The sequence below is a fragment of the Eumetopias jubatus genome, unplaced genomic scaffold (assembly GCF_037043125.1).
Source record: "Eumetopias jubatus isolate StellerSeaLion01/CBP00866 unplaced genomic scaffold, mEumJub1_p1.0 scaffold_7, whole genome shotgun sequence".
NCBI lineage: Eukaryota > Metazoa > Chordata > Mammalia > Carnivora > Otariidae > Eumetopias > Eumetopias jubatus.
The window spans coordinates 64,955,190-64,982,072 of NW_028274813.1; the positions used below are offsets into that span (position 1 = coordinate 64,955,190).

At 36.1% G+C, this 26,883-nt stretch overlaps 1 protein-coding gene across 2 annotated transcripts in view; it reads left to right on the forward strand.

Annotated features, from left to right (window-relative positions):
- The window catches only part of STRN3 (striatin 3), a 104,240-nt gene that overhangs the window by 31,840 nt on the left and 45,517 nt on the right, over positions 1 to 26,883 (forward strand). For both annotated transcript variants that reach the window (XM_028114903.2, XM_028114904.2), the window contains exons 2-5: positions 15,664 to 15,767; positions 16,420 to 16,493; positions 21,530 to 21,611; positions 24,776 to 24,949. In XM_028114903.2, coding sequence (XP_027970704.1) covers positions 15,664 to 15,767; positions 16,420 to 16,493; positions 21,530 to 21,611; positions 24,776 to 24,949 — 434 coding nt within the window. The remainder of the gene's footprint in view (positions 1 to 15,663; positions 15,768 to 16,419; positions 16,494 to 21,529; positions 21,612 to 24,775; positions 24,950 to 26,883) is intronic.

A 26,883-nucleotide genomic window follows, 5' to 3' on the forward strand; every position in this document is an offset into this window, starting at 1 on the left:
TTAATGACTGAGCCACCCAGGCGCCCCAGTTGGTAGAATGTTTTAAGTGTAGTATTTTGATAGGAGAAGTGGCTCTGTGCAGCTCAAGGCATGTGTCAGTCTTTTGTTCCCCAGATTCTGAATAAGTACTATTGATACCATGTTACTCTTTTGCATTATTTTGGAGTTTTTTCTGAACTTGTATGGGATGTAATTTATAACAGATTTACAAAGTAGTTAACTATGTCAGTAAACATGTTTTTAGAGAGTTCATTAAAATGGCTTACAGGTTTATACTTAAAGGGGGGCTATACTTCCTCTGTTTATGGAAAATGGGCTTACCTAGAACATAATGCTTTCAAATACCAGATAAATGAGAACTTAATAGAACAGAGTTGGTAGTTGAAAATCTCTTATGCTTTAAACCAACTATTAACCATGAAAAATGACATTGGGATTATTGAGCATGGAGTGGTATTTTTATTAACTTTTGTTTTAGTCTCTGATAGAAGAGATAACAAAATACAGATTTTATTTGCCTCTGGAAATCTTAGTAATTTTTAGTGTTTCTCTTTTCTCTAGAATTCTTAGCAGTCTATAATATTGGAAAGTTATTTTTTTTGGAAAGATTTTATTTGAGAGAGCATGGGGGGGCACGGGCGTGGCAGAGGGAGAGGGAGAAGCAGGCTCCCCACTGAGCAGGGAGTCCAACACAGGGCCTTGATCCCAGGATCCCTGGGATCATGACCTGAGCTGAAGGTAGACACTTAACTGACTGAGCCACCTAGGTGCCCTGGAAAGTTATTTTTGTGAAAACTTTCTAAGCTATTGCGAGCAGGCTTTTTGTTCATTCTTGAAAGCATAGTATGCCGTTTGAGGCCACCTTGTTAAGTGGGGAACAGCTTTTATATCACTAGATGATTATACAAAGCTTTCTGTGTAGTGCCTCACCATACTGAATTATGAGGCTAAGTTTAATGTCTGTTTTAATATCTAAGTTCCTTAATGATTCTGATAATTACCTAGGTTTTGAAACCTCTGTATTAAATGAATTATTTTCTATTTCATTTTATGTAAAATGTCAGTGGGTCAGCTGAGTCTTTATACTTTTATATTATTTATAGCTGGCTGACCCTTGCTTAATTCCAGATATTTAAGTGCTTGGAATAGAACCACTTTTATAATTTCAGTTGATCATTAGGGGAGAGGGTACTAATACTTGTTGAGAGCCTATTTTATTTTAATTAATTAATGTGCCGAAAGGTGTTTGTTTATTTTTAAATATCTTATTTATTAGAACACCAGTAGGAGTGGGAGAGAGAAGCGGACTCCGCTCTGAGCTGGGAGCCCAACTTGGGGCTTGATCCCAGGACCCTGAGATCCTGACCCGAGCTGAATGCATCCACTCAACTGACTGAGCCACGCAGGTGCCCCCAAAAGGTGTTTTTATTAATAGCACAGAACAGGACCTGTGGGCAGAATAGAGCTGCTGAGAGCCTACTATTTTAAATAGTGGTGTTTTGAATTTATTAATAGTTGCTATAACCTGTTTTTTCTTTAATTTGCTTCTCTACATAAAGTATTTAAGAATTAACTTTGCTAATTCCTTGGGATGTTAAAATTTGCTTGTTGATGGTTTTATAGTCTCTAAGTATATTGTCAGTTTTCCAAAAAGTTGTAGAGCATGTTTAATAATCATTAAACAAAACTGACCTGTCTCTAGTGTTAGCATTTAAGTTTTGTTTAAAGTAAGAAAACTCTTAGAGTAAAGTAGATTTTTTTTTTAAAGATTTTATTTATTTCACAGAGAGACACAGCCAGAGAGGGAACACAAGCAAGGGGAGTGGGAGAGGGAGAAGCAGGCCTCCCTGGAGCAGGGAGCCCGATGCAGGTCTCGGCTCCATCCCAAGACCCTGGGATCATGACCTGAGCCGAAGGCAGACGCTTAACAACTGAGCCACCCAGGTGCCTCAAAAGAGATTTTGTTAAGTAATTTATTTCTTTGTTTTAAGCAAGATACTCTTATTTTAGAAACATTGGAAACTATAGTAATTGTGAAATAACTTGAGGCTGGTAATTAGTTCAGTGTTGAATGTTTTGCTCTGATGACCTCTAGTGGTCTTGCAGTTTAAAAGTGATCTGCTGTCAATATCAAGTAAATTTTTTTTTTTTAAGGCTCTCCTGTGATAATCACATGCTGATTGTTGAATCTGTTGAACTCAGGTGATAAATAAATTATGGTCCCAATGAGTACCTTTACCTATATTTAAAGGAAGAAAAATTGTCTTAAAAGACAACAGTAGGTTTTGTTACTCCGAATTAACTGTGATTAGATATGGAAACAAATGTGTAAGGTTCATTTCTGCCTATACAGTATATTTGTAGTAATGAATTTCAAGTTAATCATCACAGTTATAATCTTGAAGTCAGATAATTAAAAACATTAAAATTAGTTGACTTGGGCAAATAAAAAATGAAAATTTGTCGTGTTTTATTTTTCTATTTTTTTAGAGAGCATGTGAATTGGGTGGGGGGAGAGAGGGAGATGGAGAGAGTCTTAAGCAGTCTCTACATCCAGTGTGGAGCCCAATGTGGGGCTCGGTCTCATCACCCTAAGATCATGACCTGAGCTGAAATCAAGAGCCAGACGGATGCGTTAACCGACTGAGCCACCCAGGCACCCTGAGATTAATTTTTAAACATTAATATAAAACCTTTTAAAATTATGAAAATAACTTATATGCAGAAAAGTGTATAAAACATAATTGCACAGTTTAGCCAATTACTACAAAGAGAACAACCATGAGATCACTCTTCGAAAGGTCAAGAGATAAATAGAGCACTGCTAGTAGTACCCCAGGAGCCTTACGACCTGGCCCTTCCAAATTACTACTGCCTCCTTCTCTCATGGGGATAACTGCTATCATTTTTGTGTAATAATTTTCTTGGTTTTCTTTATATGTTACTAAGTGTGCGCTGCTCAAATATATTAGTTTAGTTATGTTTGATAGTGAACTTTACATAAATGGAATCATACAGGACGTTGTCTTTTGTGTCTTACCTTTTCCCTCAACATTATATTGGTTCATCTGTATTATGTATGGCTGTAGTTTGTTCATTTCCTTCGCTCTGTAGTATTTCACTGTACTAATATGTCAGTTTCTCTCTTCTCTAATTGATGGATTGTTTGCAGTCTTTGGCTGTTATAAAAAATGATTCTGGGAATATTTTACCTGTCTCATAGTACATACATATGCACATGTATTTCTTTTGGGTTTGTATCTAGGAATTTTGGGTTTAATGTATTTATATCTTCAACTTAAGTATAATGCAAAACTTTTACAAAGAGGCTACTATACCATTTTATGGTCCCAGATGTCATTTATGGGAATTTCTCGAGTTACACTTCCTCAAAAATAGTACTGTCAGATTTAAAAATTGTTAGCCAATCTGGTATTGTTACTTTATTGGTATTTTAAATTTGTATTCTTTTGAATACAGATGAGATTGAGAACTGTTTCATATCTTGATTGGCCATTTTGGTTTCTTGTGAAGTGTCTTTTTTACAGTATTTCCATCATGCTGTCTTTTTTATTATGTGGTGTGTCTTTTGGGGGAGTGGATATTGATTCTGTATTATGTATATGATCCCATTCTCCTCTATATGTTTAGCAAATAGCTTCTTCCATCCGGTTTGCTTTTTTTAAAAAAAAAGTTTTATTATGTTATGTTAATCACCATACATTACATCATTAGTTTTGGATGTAGTGTTCCATATTCATTGTTTGCATATAACACTCAGTGCTCCACGCAGAACGTGCCCTCTTTAACACCCATCACCAGGCTAACCCATCCCCCCATCCTCCTCCCCTTTAGAACCCTCAGTTTGTTTTTCAGAGTCCATAGTCTCTCATGGTTCATCTCTCCCTCCGATTTCCCCCCCTCATTCTTCCCCTCCTGCTATCTTCTTCTTTTTTTTAACATATAATGTATTATTTGTTTCAGAGGTACAGGTCTGTGATTCAACAGTCTTAACACAATTCACAGCGCTCACCATAGCACATACCCTCCCCAATGTCTATCACCCAGCTACCCCATCCCTCCCACCCCCCACCACTCCAGCAACCCTCAGTTTGTTTCCTGAGATTAAGAATTCCTCATATCAGTGAGGTCATATGATACATGTCTTTCTCTGACTGACATCTTGGCTCTTTCCACAGTTTGGCTATTGTGGACATTGCTAGCACAATTTTTTTTAAGTGTACAATTCATTAATGATAAGTATATTCACACTGTTGTGAAACAGATCTTCAGAACTTTTTCATCTTGCAAATCTGAAACATTAAACGACAGTTCCTACCCCTCTCCTTTTTTTTTTTTTTTTTTTTTGGAGCCCTGTATGGGGCTTGAACTCACAACCCTGAGATCAAGACCTGAGCTGAAATCAAGAATCAAAACACTTAACTAACCACCCAGGTGTCTCTCCCCCTCTCCTTTTTAAACGCCATTTGACTTTCATTTACTATCAATTTCACTACTTTTACATACTTCATAAAAAGTGAAAGGTACATATTTGTCCTTAATGTGACTGCCTCATTTGACACAGTATGTCCTGATGGTTCATTCATGTAGCATGTGGCAGGATTTCTTTCCGTTTTAAGGCCGAATAATTCTTCTTAGTATGTATATGCCACATTTTGTTTGTCCATTCATCAGCTGATGGACAGTTGTGTTTCTTCCACCTCTTGGCTGTTTTGTATAAGGCTGCTATGAATATGGATATGCAAATATCTCTTCAAGACCTGGCTTTAAATTCTTTTGGGTATATATACTCAAAAGTGGAATTGCTGGATCATATTTGATAGTTTTATTTTTATTATTTCAAGGAACCTTCACAGTATTTCATGCATGTAATGGTTGTATCATAATTCCATCAGCAGTGCACAAGAGTTCCAGTTTTTCTACATCCTCACCAATACTTGTTGATGAATATTTTGAATAATTTTAGGTTTACAGAAAAATTGAGCATATGGCATAGAGCTCCCATGTGTGCCATGCCCCCAACCCCCCAAAAAACATTTTTTCTCTGTTATTAACATCTTGCATTAGAGTGGTACCTTTGCTACAATTAATGAACCAGTTTTGAATGTTATTAACTGCAGTCCATAGTTTGCTTTAATGTTCATTTTGTGTTGTACTGGTCTGTAGGTTTTGACAAAAGCATAATGTTATGGATTCATCGTTACGGTATCCTACAGAACAGTTTCGTAACCCTTAAAAATACCCTGTGCTTCACCTATTCATCTTCCCCCATATCCCTGAACATTTGGAAGCCACTGATTTTTTTGCTGTGTTGGTAGTCTTGCCTTTTCTATAATGTTATAGTTGGAATTATGCAATATGTGGCTTCTCCAGACTGGCTTCTTTCACTTTTTGGAATATCCATTTAAGGTTCCTCCATACCTTTACATGGCTTGATAGCTCATCTCTTTTTATTGATGAAATGTGTTCCCTTGTATGGATGTTCCACAGTTTATCCATTCACTTGTTGAAGGATGTCTTGGTTGATTCCAGGTTTGGGCAGTTAATAATAAAACAGCTTTAAACATTCATGTGTAGATTTTTGTGTAGACAAAGGTTTTCAGCTAGTTTAGGTAAGTACCAAAGGAGCATGATTGAGAACTCTTAGGGTAAGAGTATGTTTAGTTTGTAATAAAAGACTGCCATACAGGTTCCTAAAGCGGCTGTACCATTTTGCATTCTCATCAGGAATGAATGAGTTTGTGTTGCTTCACATACTGGCCTGTGTTTTGGATTTCAGCCATTCTAATGGATGTGTAGTGGTATCTCATTATTGTTGTACTTTGCATATTCCCGATGACAGTGATGTGAAGTATCTTTTCAGATGCTTATTTGCCACCTGTGTATCTTCTTTGTTGACATGTTTGTTCAGATCTTTTTCTCTTTTAAAATTTTGGTTGTTAATAAGAGTTGTTTTAAGAATTCTTTGTAGGTAATGAGTAGTAGTCCTTAAATCAGATATGTGTTTTTACAGATATTTTCTCCCAGTCTGTGGTATGTCTTTTCATTCTCTTAATAATGTCTTTTGCAGAGCAGAAGTATTTTCAATTTTAATTAAGTCTGATGCTTCTTTTTGAAGTATCATGCTTTTCGTTTTTGTATTTATATTAAAAACTCATCAAACACAAACCTAATTTTTCTCCCTGCTGAGCACAGAGCCCCAGCGCAGGGCTCAATCTCACGACCTTGAGATCATGACCTGAACTGAAATCAAGAGTCAGATGCTTAACTGACTGAGCCACCTAGGTGCCTCCATTTATCTTTTGATGGACACTTGGGTTGCTTATAGGTTTTAGCTATAATGAATGGTGTTACTGTTAACATGGGTCTGTAAATTTCTCTTCAAGACCATGCTTTCAGTCTTTTTTAGTATATGCCCAGAACTGAAATTGCTGGGTAATATAATTGTTTTTAAGATTTATTTATTTACTTTGAGAGAGAGAGAGCATGCGTGCAAGAGCATGCATGGGTGAGGGGCAGAGGGAGGGAGAGTCCCATGCAGATTCCACGCTGAGCACAGTCTGATGCAGGGCTTGATCTCATGACGCTGAGATCACGACCTGAGCCTAAAACAGGAGTTGGCCATTCAACCCGACTGTGCCACCCAGGCGCCTGGGTAATATGGTAGTTCTATTTTTAATTTTTTGAGGAACCACCATATTATCTTCCACAATGGCTCTATCATTTTACTGACAATTTACACAAGGTTTCCAGTTTCTTCAGATCCTCACCAATGCTTTTTGTTGTTGTTACTGTTTTTAATAGTAGCTGTCCTAATGAGGTGTAGTATCTCATAGGAGGCTTCCCTGATGATAAGTGGTGTAAGTCATGTTTTTCTGTGCTTATTGGCCAATGTTGTATCTTCTTTGGAGAAATACCTATTCAAGTCTTTCATCCATTTTTTAATTGGGTTTTTTGTTGTTCTTAAGTTTTAGAAATGGTCTATATATTCTGTATATTAATCTCTTATCAGACACAATTTGCAAATATTTCCTGCCGTTCCATAGATTCCTTTTTCACTTTGTTGGCAGTTTCCATTGATGTGCAAAAGTTTTAAATTTTCATCATGTCCATTTGTCAGTTTTTTCTTCTGTTACCTGGGCTTTTGGTTTCATATCCAGGAAATCATTCCCAAATCCAGTGTTTTGAAGCTTTTGTCCTATGTTTTCTTTTAACTTTATAGTTTTAGATCTTATGTTTAGGTCTTTGATCCATTCTGAATTAATTTATGGTGTATGAACAATCTGACTTCATTCTTTTGCATGTGAATATTCATTTTTCCCAATAGCACCTGTTGAAAAGACTGTTCTTTCTTCACTGTGTGGTCTGGGTGTCCTTGTAAAAGATCATTTGACCTATATGTTAAGGGTTTATTTTTGGTCTCTCATTTCTGTTCCATTGGTCTGTATGTCTGTCTTTTTGCCAGTATCATACTGTCTTGATAACTTTTGCTTTGTGTAGTATGTTTTGAACTTAGGAAAGGCCTCCAGCTTCATTCTTTTTCAAGACTGTTTGGCTATTTAGGGGTCCCCTGAGATTCCATGCAAATTTTAGTATGGATTTTTCTATTTCTGCAAGAAATGTCATTGGGATTTTGAAAAGAATTGCACTGAATCTATAAATTTGGGTAGTTTGATATTTTAATAATAGTGTTCTAGGGGCTCCTGGGTGGCTCATTCGTTAAGCGTCTGCCTTCGGCTCAGATCGTGATCCCAGGGTCCTGGGATTGAGCCCTACGTTGGGCTCCCTGCTCAGCGGGGAGCCTGCTTCTCCCTCTCCTACTCTCTCTGTGTTCCCTCTCTCGCTGTGTTTCTCTCTGTCAAATGAATAAATAAAATCTTTAAAAAAAAAAAAGTGTCTAGTCCATGAACATGAAATGTGTTTCCATTTATTTCAGTCTTTAATTTCATTCAGCATTATTTTGTACTTTTCACTGTACCAGTCCTTCACCTCCTTGGTTAATTCCCAAGTTAATTTATTCTTTTTGATGCTTTTAAAAATGGAATTGTTTTATAATTTCCTTTCATGATTGTTCATTGATGGTATATAGAAATGCTGTTGAGGGCGTCTGGGTGGCTCAGTCGGTTAAGTGTCTGACTCTTGATTTTCGCTCAGGTCATGTTCTCAGGATTGTGAGATCAAACCCCGTATTGGGTTTTGTGCTGGGCGTGGAGCATGTTTAAGATTCTTTCTCTCCCTCTCCCTTTGCCTTTCCCCCACCCCCCCAAAAAAAGGAAAAAAAAAAAGAGAAAAGAAATGCTGTTGATTTTGTGTGACAATATCCTGGTACTTTCCTTAATTTGTTAGTTCTAACATTTTTATGGAGTCTTTTGGGTTTTTTACATATAAGGCCATATTATCTGTGAACAGAGATAATTTTACTTCTTTTCTAATTTGGATTTCTTTATTTTTCTTGCCTCATTACTCTGGCCAGTATTTATAGTTCTGTATTGTATAGGAGTGTTGACATAGGCATCCTTCCCTTGTTCTCATTTGATTTGATTTATTTATATTTATATATATATAAAGATTTTATTTGTTTATTTGACACACAGAGAGAGCACAAGCAGAGCAGCAGAGGGAAAGGGAGAAGCAGGCTCCCTGCTCAGCAGGGAGCCCGATGTGGGGCTCGATCCCACGACCCTGGGATCATGACCTGAGCTGAAGGCAGCCGCTGAACTGACTGAGCCACCCAGGCGCCCCTATTTATTTATTTTTAAGTAGACTCCATGCCCAGCATGGAACCCAAACACGGGGCTTGAATTCATGACCCTGAGATCAAGACCTGAGTTGAGACCAAGAGTCGGATGCTTACTGACTGAGCCACTCAGGCACCAGGCACACCTACCCCTTTCCCCTGTTCTGATTTTAGAGGGAAAGCTTTCAGTCTTAAACTATTGAGTATGATGTTTGTTGTGGGCTTTTCATATATGGCTTTTTTGTTATGTTGAGATAGTTTTATTTTATTCCTAGTTTGTTGAGTGTTTTGTTTTTTTTGTCATGAAAAGGTGTTGATTTTTTTTTTTAAGATTTTATTTATTTATTTGACAGAGACACAGCGAGAGAGGGAACACAAGCAGGGGGAGTGGGAGAGGGAGAAGCAGGCTTCCCGCGGAGCAGGGAGCCCGATGCGGGGCTCGATCCCAGCACCCTGGGATCATGACCTGAGCCGAAGGCAGACGCTTAACGACTGAGCCACCCAGGCGCCCCAGGGTGTTGAATTTTGTCAAATTCTTTTTCTGCATTGGTTGAAATGGTTTTGCAGTTTTTCCCCTTTATTCTATTAATGAGGTGCCTTACATTGATTGGTTTTCTTGTGTTAAACCATCCTTGCATTCAAGGAATAAATCTCACTTGGTCGTGGTGTACAGTCTTTGTAATACGCTGCTGAATTTGATTTACTAGTATTATGTTGAGGGTCTTTACGTAAGTGTTGATAAGAGATATTGGTCTGTAGTTTTCTTACAGTGTTTGTGTCTGGCTTTGGTATGGGGCATTGCTGGCATTGATGAGTTAAAGAGTGTTTTATCTTCAATTTTTAGAAATGTTTTAGAAGGATTTATGTTAATTCTTTAAATGTTTGGCAGGATTCACAAAAAACCCATGTCCAGGGTTTTTTTTGTATAAGGGATTTTTATTTTTAAAAAAAGATTTATGTATTTATTTTAGAGGGAGAACACGTGCAGGCAGGGGGAAGGGCAGAGGGAAAAAGAGAGAAGTGGACTCCCTGCTGAATGGGGAGCCCAAAGACACAGGGCTCAACCTCATGACCATGAGATCATGACCTGAGCCTAAATCAAGAGTCAGAGTCTTAATGGACTAAGCCACCCAGGCACCCCTGTATGAGGGATTTTTGAATACTGAATCAATCTGCAAGTGGTCTTTTCTGATTTTCTCTTCCTTCATCATTCAATCTGGTTAGGTTTTATGTTACTGGGTTATCCAATTTGTTGGTGTGCAGTTGTTGATAGTACTCTTCCAGTCCTTTTATTTCTGTAGAATTGGTTGTAATGAGTCCACTTATGTTTTTTATTTTAATATTTGTGTCTTTTCTTTTTTTCTTAGTGGACCCAACTAACATTTTGTCAATTTTGTTGATACTTTTGATGAATCAGGTTTTGGTTTTGTTGATTTTTTTCTGTTTTTTTTTTTGTCTTTGCTTTAATCTTTATTACTTCTTTCCTTCTGCTACCTTTGGGTTTGATTTGTTCTTTTTCTTGTTCCTTAAATAGTAATGCTATGTTGTTAATTTGAGATTTTTTTTTTTTGTAAGATTTTATTTATTTATTTGAAAGAGAGCGAGCAAGAACAAGTTGGGGGAGAGAAGCAGAGGTAGAGGGAGAAGGGACTCCCCTCTGAGCAGGGAGCCCAATGAGGGGCTCCATCTCAGAACTCCAGGATTGTGACTTGAGCCAAAGGCAGACGCTTAACAAACTCAGCCACCCAGGAGCCCTCTTCTTTTTATATAAGCATTTATAGCTGTAAATTTTCCCCTCAGCACTGCGTTTGTTGCATCCCATAGATTTTGGTATGCCGTATTTCCATTTTTATTCCTAAGTATTTTCTAATATTTCTGGTGATTTGTTCCGTTAGTTGCTTGAGTGTGGTGTTCAATTTCTACTAATTTGTGCGTTTTCCAGTTTTGTTACTGATTTCTTTTTTGTTTTGTTGAAATTTTTTTATGGTATTTATCGTTTTAATACTGAGACTTAATTTGTGGTGAACATATGGTCCATCCTGGAGAATATCCCATGCATACTTGAGAAGAATGTGTATTCTCTTGTTGGGTAGAGTGTTCTATATATGTCTGTTAGATCTAGTTGGTTTATTGGGTTGTTGAAGTCCTCTTGTTTCCTTATCTTCTGTCTGATTCTTTGATCTGTTATTGAAAGTGGGATATTGAAGTCTCTAGCTATTACTGTGGAACTATTTCCCTCTTCAGTTTTTGCTTCATATATTTTGATGATCTTAAGTACATAAATATTTGTAATTGTTATCTTTTTTATTGCACGTTTTATTAATATATAATGTCCTCTGTCTCTTGCAGTCTTTTTTTATTTAAAATCTTTTTTGTCTGATAATAGTATAGGAGGTTTATAAACTTCAGTAGTAAATGTATTAGGCTATATGGGCCATATTGGGTCTGTGTTACACATTCTTTTGTTTTTTTTTTTAAGCCATTTTTCACTCTGGGGCTGTCCAAAAACAAGCCTGAAGCAGGTTACTAATCCCTGCTGTGCCTTGAACAGAACTTTTAAAATGGTAATGAATTTATTGTTCCTTTTCTTTATGGCTAATGCTTTTGTCTTGTTAAAGAATTTTTTCCTTAATCTGAAATTTTGAAGATATATATTAGATCCTAAAAGCATTATTCTGCCTTCACATTTAGATCTGTAATCCTCCTACAACTGATGTATCAGGCAGAAGTTTTATTTCATCTCCCTTCCCCCATGTGTTTACCCTGTATACTAAGCACAAGTTCTGAAAGGGCCATTCTTTGTTCTAAACTTCTATTTTCATGAATCATGTGACCTCATATATATTGGTTTGTTTCTGGGTTTTTTTTTTTTTTTTCTTTTATCTATTTGTCTATCCCTGCACCAATCACTGTTTTAATTTCTCTAGTTTTATAAACCATCTTACTTTCTGGTAGAGCAGGTTCTACCATTTCCTCCTTGGGGATTGTCTCGCCTGTTCTTGGCAATTTGAATTTCTTCATAAATTTTAGGATCATTTTGTCAAGTTACACACACACACACACACACACACACGCACACACACACACTGAAAGTTTGATTGGAATTGCATTAACTCGCAGTTTGCATGAAAATTGTTTTTTATGAGTCTGCTACTCCATTTAGGTTGTCTTTTTTGTACAGGTTGCAGTTTTTCGTGCAGAGATCTTGCACATTTTTGTTGGTTTATTCCTAGATACTTTTGTTTTTTGTTGCCATTGTAAATATGCTTTTTTGCAGTTACTTTTTTTTTTTTAAAGATTTTATTTGTTTATTTTGATAGAGAAAGAGAGCACAAGCGGGGGTGAGGAGGCAGAGGGAGAGAGAGAAGCAGTCTCCCCGCTGAGCAAGGAGCTGGATTTTGGGCTTGATTCCAGGACTCTGGTATCATGACCTGAGCCGAAGGCAGGGGCTTAACTGACTGAGCCACCCAGGTGTCCCTTTTTTTTTTTTTTTTTTTTTTGCATTTTTAAAGTATTTATTTGCTGAGATGATGCTACTAATGGTGCATTATGACTTGTAAAAACAGCTCGGAATTCATTTCAGTGAACCTTTATTAAACACTGTCTCTTATTTAATTGGTCTTTTTTTTTATCACTATCAGACATAATCTTTACCTTTTAAGTCAGAATATCTATGTAGATATTCTGTGATGTGAGGTCATAAGGCCATGTCCAGCAGTCATGATATATCTGATATTTTCTTTTTATCCTCATCTCCATGTAGTTTGGATTAGGACATGTCCTTTTAAAGGTGTTTTCTTAATGAATTCTCACCTTTTTTTGTCCTTTTTGTTTGTGAATTATCTTCTTTCAACTCCTGTTCAAAAGCTGCTGTGGGATTCTTGCTTATTTAATGTACTAGATTCTGTATGGATGGATGGTTTTTAATAGGAAAATGCCAAGACAAGAAATGAAAATGAATTCTCACAATAGGCTAAGATTCTAGTGTCTGCTTCAGTAGACCATAGACAACAGTGTAAGATTCTAAAAGGAAACATTGCCACTGTTTAGGTTTTTTTTTTTTTAATCCTTTAGAGGACTTGAGACTTCGACTTTCAGTGCCTTTCTCATTGGAAAATCACTGATTACTGTTTTTTTTTTTTTTAAGATTTTGTTTATTTATTTGACAAAGAGAGAAGCAGACCCCTGTTGAGTAGGGAGCCCAATGTGGGACTCAGTCCTGGGACCCAGGGATCATGACCTGAGCCGAAGGCAGACGCTTAACTGACTGAGCCACCTTGGCGCCCCTGATTACTGCATTTTAAGAAGCAGAATAAAATGAGTTTCTTTCATCTTTTTCCACTGCTAATTACAGTATGCTTATAAGATCTGGAAATTGGAGTCACATAATGTTTTTATCGTATGTGATAATGGTTTTTGCTTTTTTTTTTTTTTTTTGAAGTCAATACAAGGATGGTTCTGGGGCACTTAGGTGGCTCAGTCAGTTAAGCATCTTCCTTTGGCTCGGGTCATGATCCTGGGTCCTGGGATCGAGCCCCACATTGGAAATGCTAATTGGAAAAAGAGATATGCACCCCTGTGTTCATTGCAGCATTATTTACAATAGCCAAGATACAGAAACAACCTAATTATCCATTGATAGTTGAACAGATAAAGATGATGGAATATTACACAATGGAATATTACTCAGCCGTAAAAAGAATGAGATCTTGCCATTTGGGACAACATTGATGGACCTAGAAGGTATTCTGCTAAGTGAAATAAGCCAAAAAAAGAGAAATACTATATGATCTCACTTTTATATGGAATCTAAACAAAGTAAATTGAACAAACAAAAAACAGAAACAGTATCATAAATACAGCGAACTGGTGGTTGCCAGAGGTGAGGCCGTTGGGGGGATAGACAAAATAGGTGAAGTGGTTTAAGAGGTACAACTTCCAGGGGCGCCTGGGCAGCTCAGATGGTTAAGCGTCTGCCTTCGACTCATGGGGTCGTGATCCCAGGGTCCTGGGAATGAACCCCACATCGGGCTCCCTGCTCAGCGGGGAGCCTGCTTCTCCCCCTCCCACTGCTTCTCCCCCTGCTCATGCGCTCTCTCTCTCTCTCTCTCTCTCTATCTCTGTGTCTCGAATGAAATAAAAAAAAAAAAGTACAACTTCCAGTTACAGAATGGTAAGTTAGGGAATGAAAAGTCCCCGTAAAGAATATAGTCAATAGTACTGTAAGGGTGTTGTATGGTGACAGTGGATGGTGATTGCATTTACTGGGGTGAAAAAAAAGAAAGTTGATGCAGGCAAAAAACTTAATCAGAATTTCTTGAGGCTGTGTGATGAAATTGACGTTTCGCTTTTGCTTTATGGCTCAGGGGAGTCATACTTTCTCTTTAGAATATTAGACTGTTAGGTTCTGAATAGTTACCATCCCTCCTAGACGTTTTATTTTTGTTTTGAAATTTGTATTTGGAGGTATTATGTAGCTAACATCTCAGGTGTTAAGGAGTTATAGATGATTTCTTTTTCTTTTTTATTTCAGAGAGAGTGAGAGAGCAAGTGGTGGAGGGGGCGGGAGAGAGAGAGAAAGAATCTTTTTTTTTTTTTTTTTTTTGAGAGAGAAAGAATCTTAAGCTCGTTTCGATCTCACGACCCTGAGATCATCAAGAGTCCGATGCTTAGCTTAACTGTTCCAAGCTACCCTGGCGCCCCTCATGTTTTGTGTTTTTTGTTTTTTATTTTTAAAGGATAATGGACACCTGGGTGGCTCTGTCGGTTAAGCGTCTGCCTTCTGCTCAGGTCATGATCTCAGGGGTCCTGTGATCTAGTCTGGAATCAGGCTCCCTACTCAAGGGGAAGTCTCCTTCTCCCTCTCCCTCTGCTTTTCTCCCCTGCTTGTGCTCACTCTCTTTCTCTCTCTCAAATAAATATAATAAATCTTAAAAAAAAATAAAGGATAATAGAGAAGAGCTCGTTTTGATGGCAGTGGGCATTTAATAGTCCTATGTTTTTATTAATCAGCTTGATTTAGCTGGTCTGTTGGCTATTTCTTTTATAGAAATGAACAGATCCTAACTGAATGGGTTACATCATTCAGCAGAATTCATGTGTTCTGATTCCATTAATCATGATTTAGGTTACTAAGTAGCTTCCTTTTTCTTAACAAATACACCTATAGGTTATCTCAGCAAGAGCATTCTCCCCTATGTGGAAGTTAATTTTATTGTTATGTGCATAATGGCAAATGTCCCCACACAGATGCTAGTCTCTTTAAACATTACTCTTTAGTGTTGGGTGTATAAAGGGGACTGACATGATAGGAGGGGCCAGAAAAAGATAAGAGAGTTACCTCTCATAGGAAATAAGGGAATTAAAAAAAAAAAAATTCCTCTCACAGTAGAAAAATGACAAGAGAAAGTAATGAGTTCTTTGAACGTTGGTGGCTTTACTTAAACTATTTGCAATACTGTGGTGGTGGTGTTTCAAGAATTGAAAGAATTTGGAGTGGGTGGGTAGAAGAGAAAAGATTATAATTTTTAAGTATTTCATAAAGAAAATGCTTTCGAGGTATTATTACTGTTTTTTGAAACAACCAGTATCTCATTTTGGTAAAAATATTTTATCTATTTATGAAAATAATAGTTTTTAGTTCTTTGTGACTTATATGTTAGGAAGTAGGTTCAATTTTTATAAGATTTCCTTTTATGATTATGTAAAAATTACTAATATTAAAGACTTTAAGATTGTAAGCAAATTGCTGATTTATAGTCATGTTTATTTTTAAAATGTGTTACTAGCAAAGTTTGGTTGACTGTTTCTATGAATTTTAAAACTTGCTGTCACGTTTTCTTATTTTTGGTTCCCTGTGTATTGTTAGGAAAAAATGAAAATAAATGGATCTTTTATATTTTTAGGCCCGGATAGCATTTTTGCAAGGAGAAAGAAAAGGTCAAGAAAACTTGAAGAAGGATTTAGTAAGAAGAATAAAGATGTTAGAGTATGCATTAAAACAAGAAAGGTATGTGTACCTCATTTTCTAGTAGAACAGTATTTTTTTAATACTAGTGTACAGTGTATTTAAAAGCTCTTTGAAGGGGGGGAAGTCGGAGGGGGGGACGAACCATGAGAGACGATGGACTCTGAGAAACAAACTGAGGGTTCTAGAGGGGAGGGGGTGGGGGATGGGTTAGCCTGGTGATGGGTATTAAAGAGGGCACATACTGAATGGAAAATAAGTAAGTAAATAAAATCTTAAAAAAATGTATAAATAAAAGAATAATCTACTTAAAAAAAAAAAGCTCTTTGAAAGAAATGAAACCCTGCCCAAAATACAAGATGATACTTTGATTTGATTCTTATAATGGGAAAAGAAAAGATTTAAATCTTTAAAGTGGAAATAATTTTCGTCTTTTGTTATGGAACCTAAGTTTTGGGGTTTTTTTTTTCTTTAAAGATCAGGAAAAAATTATCTTTACTCAGGTGTATACGTTAATTGGGTAATTTACATTTTTTCTTTCACAGCAGTGCACCTTTTTTTCTAACTTCCTTTGCAAGTAAAACTTAGACATTCATATTATGTTTTATTTGTTATTAGAGAAATATGTACCAGTATTAACTGTGTAGAAAAGGAGAAAATACTTTCTTTCAACAATTTATTATTGAATTTTCAGGGCAAAATATCACAAATTAAAATATGGCACAGAACTGAACCAAGGTGATTTGAAAATGCCAACCTTTGAATCAGGTAAACTTGATTCTTCTGTTAACCTTCTCCCGACCCAATTCAAGAAAAATTGGTTTAAGCTCATTTTTATGTAACAGACATGTTTTCTTCACCCTCATTTTGCTTTGATAGCATTGGTTAGTCAAATGGTTGACGACTGTAATATTATCTAGTGTTTTGGGAAAATAATAAATGAATAAGTAGTTTTATCTACATCTCAATCCTGAGGCTATTTATCCTGTTTTCCTTGTGTTGAAACCTTTGTAAAATTGTGGGTGCATTTTTGGTATTAATTAGAGGTGAAAGGTAATGAAACAGTTCTTTCTATACTTGTAGGTAATTCTTAGCCCGTATGAGCTTAATTTTTTATTATTACAAAGTTCTTTTTATCTGGAGAAGCTGTGATTCACACAGTTTAATTCTGAAAATTGGAAATTTGATTGAATTTGGAAACCTCATAGGCAGCCAAATAAGGTTAAGAGAAGGAAAAAAAAAGTCTTCACTTCATCTTGCAACTATACTAAATTTTGCATCTTGCACTAAATTAAATGAATGGATATTGAGGGTGAGAGTAGTATCTGATGAACAGTTATGCTGGGAAGAGATGGCTGGATATAGGAAAAGGCTAACAGTTTAATGATAACTTTAGGGTTCTATATGATTACAGTTTGAGTAGTCCACACTTGATCTTAGCCAAAAGGCCGAGAAGCGATACAGTTTGAGTCGTCTAAACATCTAATAATAAATGAGGATTATTTTGATTTATATTATACAACATTGGGAATATTACCAATTTCTTATTTCAGGTATATTTACAACTCATACACATTTTGATGGTGCAGTCAGATTGAATTCTATGCTGTTCTTGGATGCTGGTTACTAAGACAAAAAAGTGTGTCTTTATTTGGATATGCAATTTTTCCTCTCCTATGGTTGTACCATATCTAATAAAGTCAAAGCATATATAGTAGGGAAAATAAAACATGTATGGATTTTTTTTTTAGGTGGCAGAGTAAATTTTAAAAATTTAATTGGTTTTTAGTTTAATATTAAATACTATTAATTTAATATTAAGTTTAATGTTAAGTACTTAGAACTTGGCAAAACACTTCATACATACAACCTGCAGTTGATTTAATTTTTCTCTACTTATTTTACCATTTATTATATCTTCAGGTTGTTGGCATATATATAAAATTAAGAAAGAAAATATGAGCAGCATGGGTTTCCTTTTTTTTTTTTTTTAAAGATTTTATTTATTTGTCAGAGACAGAAAAAGAGAGAAAGGCAGGCAGAGGGAGAAGCAGGCTCTCCGCTGAGCAAGGATCCAGATGCAGGACTCAATCCCAGGACCCTGGGATCATGACCTGAGCTGAAGGCAGACGCTTAACCGACTGAGCCACCCAAGCATCCTGCGTGGGTTTCCTTTGGTCTGGCTTTTCAGTGATTATGAAGGTTCACTTTGATAGTAGGGAACAATATTGTGGCCTAATCCTTGGAAAAGCAACAATAAATGATAAAAAGATGGAAGGTCTATATATTTTGGGCCTTGTTTAACTACAGTAGTCTTATTGCAGTTAGAGGGAGTAGAGTAGCTTCACACAACCTAATGAATTCAGAACTTTTCTTTGAGTTCCTTTTTCTTTCTAATATGGTTAGAATATTCACAAAATAAGTATTCACTTTCTAACTCGAGGGCTATCCCCACTAACTTGGTCTTCATAAATGTGAGGAAGGTGGCTAGTTGCAGCTTCATTGTTCCTGGAGCTAGAGTCAGAATTGGCTAGCTGGTCTCAGTACAACAACTTGTATAAAACAGATCATTAGCAGATAAATCTCTACTGCCTATAACCGAGGTAAGATTAAAAACAACTCTGTTTTTATCTGTATAAATTTAACAATTAAAACTTCCTTAAAATGAGGAATACAATGACATCCAAGTATTTTATTTATGGGAACAATAATAGCAAAATAGATTGCTTTTATTGATGTAGAAAAACTTCATGGTGTTGAGCAGGGGAAAACAATGAAGGGATGGGCAAAATACAACATGGAAACAAAGTGGAATAAAATTACTTACATCAAAGTATGGATTGAGATAGACATTAAATTAGTGTTGTCTTTTATATATACACAAAATAAATCAAAATGTAAAAAAAAATGTGTAAAATATTGTCTTGACAGAAGTACAAGATATGCATGTTTTTATACCTGTGCCTCAGTAATACCAGTATGTGTATGTATCCTAAACCGATTTAACCCTATGTATCTAAATATGTAAAGAGCTCTTTTTCATACATTCAGGAAAAAAAAATTCTAACAGTAGAAAAATAGGCAAAAGACTTGAAAAGGCAGCCCATAAGAGAAGATATCCAAATGGCCAATAAGTAGATGAAATGAGATTCAATTTTATTACTTATTGAGGAAATACAACCAAAGTGCAGTGTATACAATTGGACACCTACCAGAATGGCCAAAATAAAATACAAAAGAGAAAAAAGGTCGTGTTGATGAGGATTTAGAACAACCATACCTACTGGTGTTGGGATTGAAAATTGATTGAACTGCTCTAAAAGTGGTTTGTCAGTGATACTAAAGGGAACATAGCCATAGCAGCGTGCTCTGTGGTCCAGTAATTCTACTTCTAGGTATTCTACTCCTTAAAAGGCTTACATATGTTCATCATAAGGCTTGTATATAGTATCTTGTAATAAAAATATGGAAACAACTTGAATGACCTGCAGTGTTAGAATGGGTACATAATACTGTGTGATATTTTAGCATAGTGGAATGCTCTTTAGCAACAAAAATGAACAAACTCGTAACTACGCCTGACAACATGGACAGGTAACATAAAACTGAAAATTGATATAAATGATTTCATGAATATAAAGTTCAAAAATTAACCTAGGTTTTATAAATCAGGATAGTATTGCTATCCTTTTAGGAGTGTCTAGTAATTGGAAGAGGGCACAAGGAAAGCTTTTGGGGTGCTGATAAATGTTTTGTTTCTTCATCGAGGAACTGGTTATGTTGGTGTGTTAAAAAATTAATTGAGCTGTATGCTTCTGTTGTACTTCAGGGATATTCTTAGCATTATTTATAATAGGGAAAAGTGGAAACTAATGTCAACATTAGTGGACTAGCTAAATTAAATATACTTTCTATGGAATAATTTTATGATATTAATCTATATTGCCATCAAGAGAATGTTGAAGTATGTTGTCACAAGCAGCTTATAGTACAGTGCACACATTGCCCCCCCTTTTTTTAAGAAAGGAGAAGTTTATGTATTTTGAGATGAAAAATAGGGATTGATAAATTCGTAAGTACTAACACTTGGTGATAGGATTTGGGGCAGTTATAGTTCTTTCTAAAAATGTATTTAAATGTATTTTTTTCTCCAGTGGTTATATATTATATGTAAGTACACAGTAAACAAATGGTATAAATAGAAAAAATTATAAACAGAAAAGTAGACTATTAGGGTGCAATAATTATTTCTAGAAATCTTAGAAATCCCTGTGTTCAGGGTAAGAATGAAAAGATGTTAATAATGGGATTGTTAGGCTTAGAGAAGTAATGCCTGCTACCAGTATTTGTTCTCATGACTCTGAGGAGTCTAGGAGCCCAACAACTGTGAGCCATGCTAAGGGTTGTCAACATTCAGTGTGAGGGCTGATCTTCTATGATCCTCTCTCTTTGCTTTCTTTCTGTCTGTCTGTCTTTCTTTATGATGTTTATTTATTTATTTGACAGAGAGACATACAGCGAGAGAGGGAACACAAGCAGGGAGAGTGGGAGAGGGAGAAGCAGGCTTCCTGCTGAGCAGGGAGCCCGATGCGGGGCTTGATCCCAGGACTCAGGGAACATGACCTGAGCCGAAGGCAGATGCTTAACGACTGAGACACCCAGGCGCCCCTATCTTTATTTTCATAATGGGACTTTATAGGAAAATATTTCTGTGATATCATTAGTGCTGATACATAGTTTTAAATCTCTCTAGGGATACTTATTGAGAGCTTGACTTCCTACAGATTATAGTATTTTTTTTAAAAGATGTATTTATTTATTAGAGAGAGAGAGAGTGGGGAGAGGGACCAGCAGGAGAGGGAGAAGGAGAGAAGCAGACTCCCCACTGATGTGGAGCTTGGCATGGGGCTCGATCTCACCACCCTGAGATTATGACCTGAGCCGAAATCAAGAGTTGGATGCTTAACTGACTGAGCCACCCAGACCCCCCCTATAGTATTTATTAAACTCTCTCTTAATGTATATACTTTTATTCCAGAATAATACATGACTTTTTACTTGTAGTAGAAACTATTTTCTGGTTTAAGTTTTAGTTCTTTTTTTTTTTTTTTTTAAAGATTTTATTTACTTGAGAGAGACACAATGAGAGAGGGGACACAAACAGGGGGAGTGGGAGAGGGAGAAGCAGGCTTCCTGCGGAGCAGGGAGCCTGAGGCAGGGCTCGATCCCAGGACCCTGGGACCATGACCTGAGCCGAAGGCAGACACTTAACGACTGAGCCACCTAGGCACCCCTTAAGTTTTAGTTCTTAAAATGAAATTGATTATATAAAATGTTATGATATGGACTTAAAGTTAACTGATACAGACTCAAAATTAAGTTATTCAGTAGTTTTCCTAAGTGTTGATTTTGAATAGCTTAAGTAAATATTAAATACAGCTTTTTATTTTTGAAAGCATTCAACCCAGCAGAATTCTGGTAGTTAAAAAATACTTTTTAGCATTTCATTTCAAAGCCTAGTCTTTTGGTTTTTGACTCTCTAGTAGAACAGTTGATGTACTCTTGGGTTTTCCCAATTTTAAAACAAGGAGGGTTGTACCTGAGTGTTGACTGGGATAAATACATTTAAAATGAGTGACCCACAGTAATTACTCAATAGTTGTTCATTTATTTCTGTCCTTTATAAAATATTTAGTTATATTTTGTGGGAATTTATCCCTGAGAGAACTTCAACAATATTTTCTCAAGAGTTGAAATAATGCGTATGAAATCGTCTTTCTATGTGTGTGTGTGTTAATTTTTAGAAGAAACCAAAGACACAGAAGCTCCCACAGCACCTCAGAATAGCCAGTTAACCTGGAAGCAAGGCAGACAGCTGTTAAGACAGTAAGTAATGGTTCATTTTCAGCTTTCTTTAAGGATCTAGGTATGAAAGTGCTTATATTCAGTCACTTTGCAAGTGGAAAATTATTTGGTGATTATAGGACAGTGTGTAGAATTTTCAAATTGCTCTCTTGCTTTATTAGACTTTTCGATCTTTTTAAAGTTTGTCTCTTCTGAATGTTCCTTTGAACACTGCTCAGGATGATGATGTTTTCTTATTTGTGGGGTAGAATGTCATAAAAACTGGATGACTGGAAGGCAAGAACAAAAATAATATAGAGTTCATACTTGTGGATACTCTCATTTCATCACTGTAGAATTCACAGACTTGGGTTTAAGTGGGAGTATTACTGGTTTATAGAGGAATTTAACTGGTTATCTGAAACCTTTCATAAGTGGCTTGCCAAATCCTACTTTTACTTGAATTTTTGAGGAACCTTTTTGATGTTTGAATTCTTTGCTGTATTAGAAGTAATTGTGTGGCATATCTTACTTACTGTCTTTTATCTATTTGTTTTTCGGCCTTATATTTTTAAAGCTTTGGTACCTGTGTACTAATGATAGCCTGGGTAATTTACAATTATTCAAACTGCTCAACTCTATGCATGTTTAGCTTCACTTCAGTAACCCTGTGAAATGTGATCAGACCTTTGATCTTCTTACTGCCTAGAACTACCCTACTCTGGAATATTCCATGATCCAACACTTGTCTTATATTCCGCCTTTTCCACCCCTAACTCCCATGTTATTTGCCCTCTGATCTTACCGTGATCTTTAGCTTCTTGGCTACTTCATTTTCCCCTTAAGCTCCTTGAGTTGTGGTTGGTTTTACTTTATTTGTTGATGTGGGCTTTTCTTGTTTTTATTTTTACCTAGATCTACCTTAGACCCCATCATCCATCACCATTTTGGTAGGACCCCTAGCTTTCTTCTGCCCTCTCCTACCAGTCATTTTATTATACCTGCAGTATCTCAGCCCTAGTTCAGTCTTGCTGTCTCTGCTGCTTCTGTTTCTAATTAAATCTTGGAGAAAAATCAGAGTCCTCTCAATGCCCTTACATATTCATGGTTTCCTGTACAAACATTACAGAGAGCCTTTCTCCATAACCCTGGTCACGTCCTGCTCCCATTATACCTCAGTAGATATTCTAAACTTTTACCCTGTCTCAGCCCATTCTGCCTTACTCATTAGAGCACCTCAGGTTCTGCTTAACTGAAAATATGAAGGCTTTCAGGTGAGAACTCCCTTAACTTTTTGCTTTCCCTTCTGTAGATGTATTTAAACCTCATAGTGATCACTTTAGTTTCTGGTGTTTCATTCAAACTCTTGAAACTATCAGTCCAAACTCTTAGTGACTAAAACTTGAACAAACTTTAGTAAAAACAGATTATTCTTTGGAAGGATGCTAGCAGAATTGAGGAAAGTGCTGAATAACTGAGTACCCGGAAGACAAGAGCTGACATACACCTGAGGACTTCTCAGGGACTGGAAACACCCATGATAGGTTCTTATTCTCTGGTTTTCTTCTCCTCTGTGTATCAGTTTCAGTGTTTTCTCCTGAAAACCACTTTTCTCCAGATGGCAGGGGACCCCCTGTTTTAGTCAGAATTGGCTTAACTTGATCAAATAAACGCCCATGAGTCAGTTATTTTTACCTAGTTGTGTGAGATCTTGGCTGCTCATTCAGACCGCCGCATGGTTAGAGTGTGCTGGCAGCTGTTTCCCGCAAAAGAGAATTGCAGTTGTTAGAAGAGTACAGTAGCTGTAGAGAAATCACTTATACAGTATTTCTCTTATAAAAGCCTAATGTTATTGCCTGGATTAATATGCTGTCTCTCCACATCTTTCTCTGACAGTTTATTTCCATAGTCTTCCTTGTTCATTTCTCAGCTGTGTACTCTGTTTTCCACTTTGATACTACATTGAAGCTACTCACAAACATACTTAAGAGACCTTTTTTGTTCCTACTTGATCTTTTGGAAATATTTGACATTAACTATTCATTCTTTTTTAAGCTCTTTTTTCTTACTTACTCCCCGCTGTCATTTCCCACCCTTACTTCTCAAGTGTTTGCTTTTATTTTCTTTTGATTTTCTCTTATTTTTCTAGCCCTTTAGATGTCTGTGTCCCAAGGCTTTCTGTTCTAGAGCTTTTTCTCAGGGTAACTTCATTTAAATCCATGGCTTTAAATACCATCAAACACTGATGACTCCCAAATCTGTTTACTGAGTCCAGTCTCTTCTGAGCTTTGACCTTTCTTATTATTGTGCCTAATAAATGTTGTCACTTTCGTAGATATGACATGATTATCTGATAGGTACCCTATAAACCAGATTCGAACACTTTTATTTTTCATTTCATTGAATAGAACCACCATCTAAGCTAGAAACCTGAAATTTTTCTAAAATTCTTGCATCTCCTTTCATTCTGCTGCCATGTTGATTTGTGCACCAAGTCTCTAAGATTATATCTTGCTTATTTTTCTCACGTTTTTTTCTCTTCAGTTTTATTTCTTGCTGTGTTAGTGTCCTAACCAGTCTCCCTGTCGTTAGCTTTCATGTAAAAATCTTTTGTTCTTTTCCAGTAGTGTCTGAGACTCCTTTTAACACCCTTAGCCTGTGAAATCCTTTAAGAAGAAATTCTTGATCACACAAAGCCATTCATGACCCATTATGTATTATGTCATAATCTGGTCCCTTTTTTCTTTTCAAATCTCATCCTGGATCCTAGATTAGATATACAGGAAGTTTCAGTACCAGATTTTAGATCCTAGAGAGAGAACTAACCTGTCCATCATCCTCTGGCTAAGAACCCAGGTTTAAACTTAGCATGTCACAGTTCTGAGGTTTAGTTCTATTCATTCTTTACCACTTTGTGGACTTTTTAAGTAATATATATCATCAACTCCTAAAGCTTTTTAAGGGTTCTTGGGCTTTTTAGGCCCTTAATTAGTGTTAGCCATACTGTATGCTTTCTTAATTAAATTTCAGTTTATAATTGGCCTTCTCTTAGAATTGGAATTAGTCCGTAGAGAAGAAAGTTTTGAGGGAAAGGAAGATTATATTTTATAGGGTTATGGGCTTTTCTGAAATTCCTTGATATGATTTTGAGTTAAGTTTGCAGGTATTAATATATGAGATTTAATATTTTAAATTTTCTCTTATAGATATCTTCAGGAAGTAGGTTACACAGATACAATATTAGATGTACGGTCTCAGCGGGTAAGGTCATTACTTGGACTGTCCAATTCAGAGCCAAATGGATCAGTAGAAACAAAGAACTTAGAACAGATCCTGAATGGAGGTGAATCTCCTAAGCAAAAAGGACAAGAAATCAAAAGGTATGATCTGTACTTACAGGTTAACATTGCTTATATAATGGGTACTGTGAATCTCTTTAATTTCTTGTTACTACTGTTAACGATTTTTAAAGCAGGTAGAGTTCAGATTTAAAGACTTTTCCCCTCCTACATGGTACCATGGGCAAATAAATTTTCTGTTCAGGTGCTTTTTAAATTGATATATCTTAATTTTTTTTTTTTTTGGAAGTCTTGATCTCATACATACAGATCTTTATTTTTTAAAATTCTTTTCTATTGTTATGTTAATCACCATACATTACATCATTAGTTTTTGATGTAGTGTTCCATGATTCATTGTTTGTGCATAACACCCAGTGCTCCACGCAGAACGTGCCCTCCTTAATACCCATCACCAGGCTAACCCATCCCCCCAACCCCCTCTCCTCTAGAACCCTCAGTTTGTTTTTCAGAGTCCATCATCTCTCATGGTTCGTCTCCCCCTCCGACTTACTCCCCTTCATTCTTCCCCTCCTGCTATCTTCTTTTTCTTTTTTCTTAACATATCTTGCATTATTTGTTTCAGAATTACAGATCTGTGATTCAACAGTCTTGCACAATTCACAGCACTCACCATAGCACATACCCTTCCCTATCTTATGTTTTGATACCAAGAAATTGGCTATAGTTCTGAAATAGGTGCAAAATTAAAATTCAGTTTGGGAGTAATTTCATGTAGTTCAGAGCTATTTTAACTTCCTGATTTAAATTTTTGCTAGGGTATTTTCAATAAATTATCATGGTACTCTATAACTAGAATAGCAATGGTTACTTACACACAAGTATGAAAGAAACAAGGTTTTGTGTTATATTTGGGCTCAGAAAGCCACCAGTTATACTTTTTAAAATTTAATGTCTTTACTGAGATAAAATTCACAACTATACATTTCTGCCGTTTAAAATATGTAGTTTGTTTTTAGGATATTCAGAGTCTCTCAGCCATCACCACAGTCTTAGTTTTGAAAATATTCATCCCCAAAAGGAACCCCGTACTTATTAGCCAACACTCCCCATTCTCCCCTGCACTCCTTTCACCACCAACCCTAGGCAACCACTAATCTACTTTATGTTTCCATAGATTCCCTATTCTGAACATTTCATATAAATGGTTATTTTGTGAGTGGCTTCTTTACCTTAGCATAATATTTTTTAAGCTTCATCCATGTGTCAGTAATTCATTCCTTTTTATTGCCAAATAATATTCTGTTCTATGGTTATATCACATTTTGTTTATCCATTCCTTGTCCAGTTGATGGGTTTGTGGATTGGTTCTACATTTTGAAATAGAGACTAATACTACTTTGAACATTGGTGTACATGTTTTCAGTTTTTTGGGGTATATACCCAGGACTGGAATTTCTGAGTCATATGGTAACTCTGTGTTTTCCTTGTCGTGGAAGTTCCAAACTCTTCCAAAGTGGCTAAACTATTTTACATTCCCACCAGAAATTTCTTCATGTCCTCATCAAAATTTGATGTTTTCTATCAGATGTACCTTTGGTTAATACAGACTTGATAAATCAAGGTGTTAATAAGTAGGTAGAACTTTTTTTTTTTTAACCTTTTTTTCCCCTCCAACTAAATGTCACCTTGAAAACATAAGTTTTCTGGAAAGACATAGAAAAGAAGAAGAGAATGGAAAGAAACTAACATTGAGTTCCTTTAGAGCTTAAGAAATGAATAATAGTGTAGTTTAAAAACTAGCATTATTTCATACCTTAGCTGTATTTCATGATATTATGCTTTTGTTTAAAACATGTACTAAAAATTTCAAGTTAACATAAGCCTTTGCTTTAGGGTTTTTATTTCTGAGAAGGAAGGTCTCTTCAATAACATTTTACATCAGATAGAGCTCTTATTTTCTTTAGTCTGTATTTCAGGAAGCACAGAATATTTTTGTGGTATAAGAGAAAAAG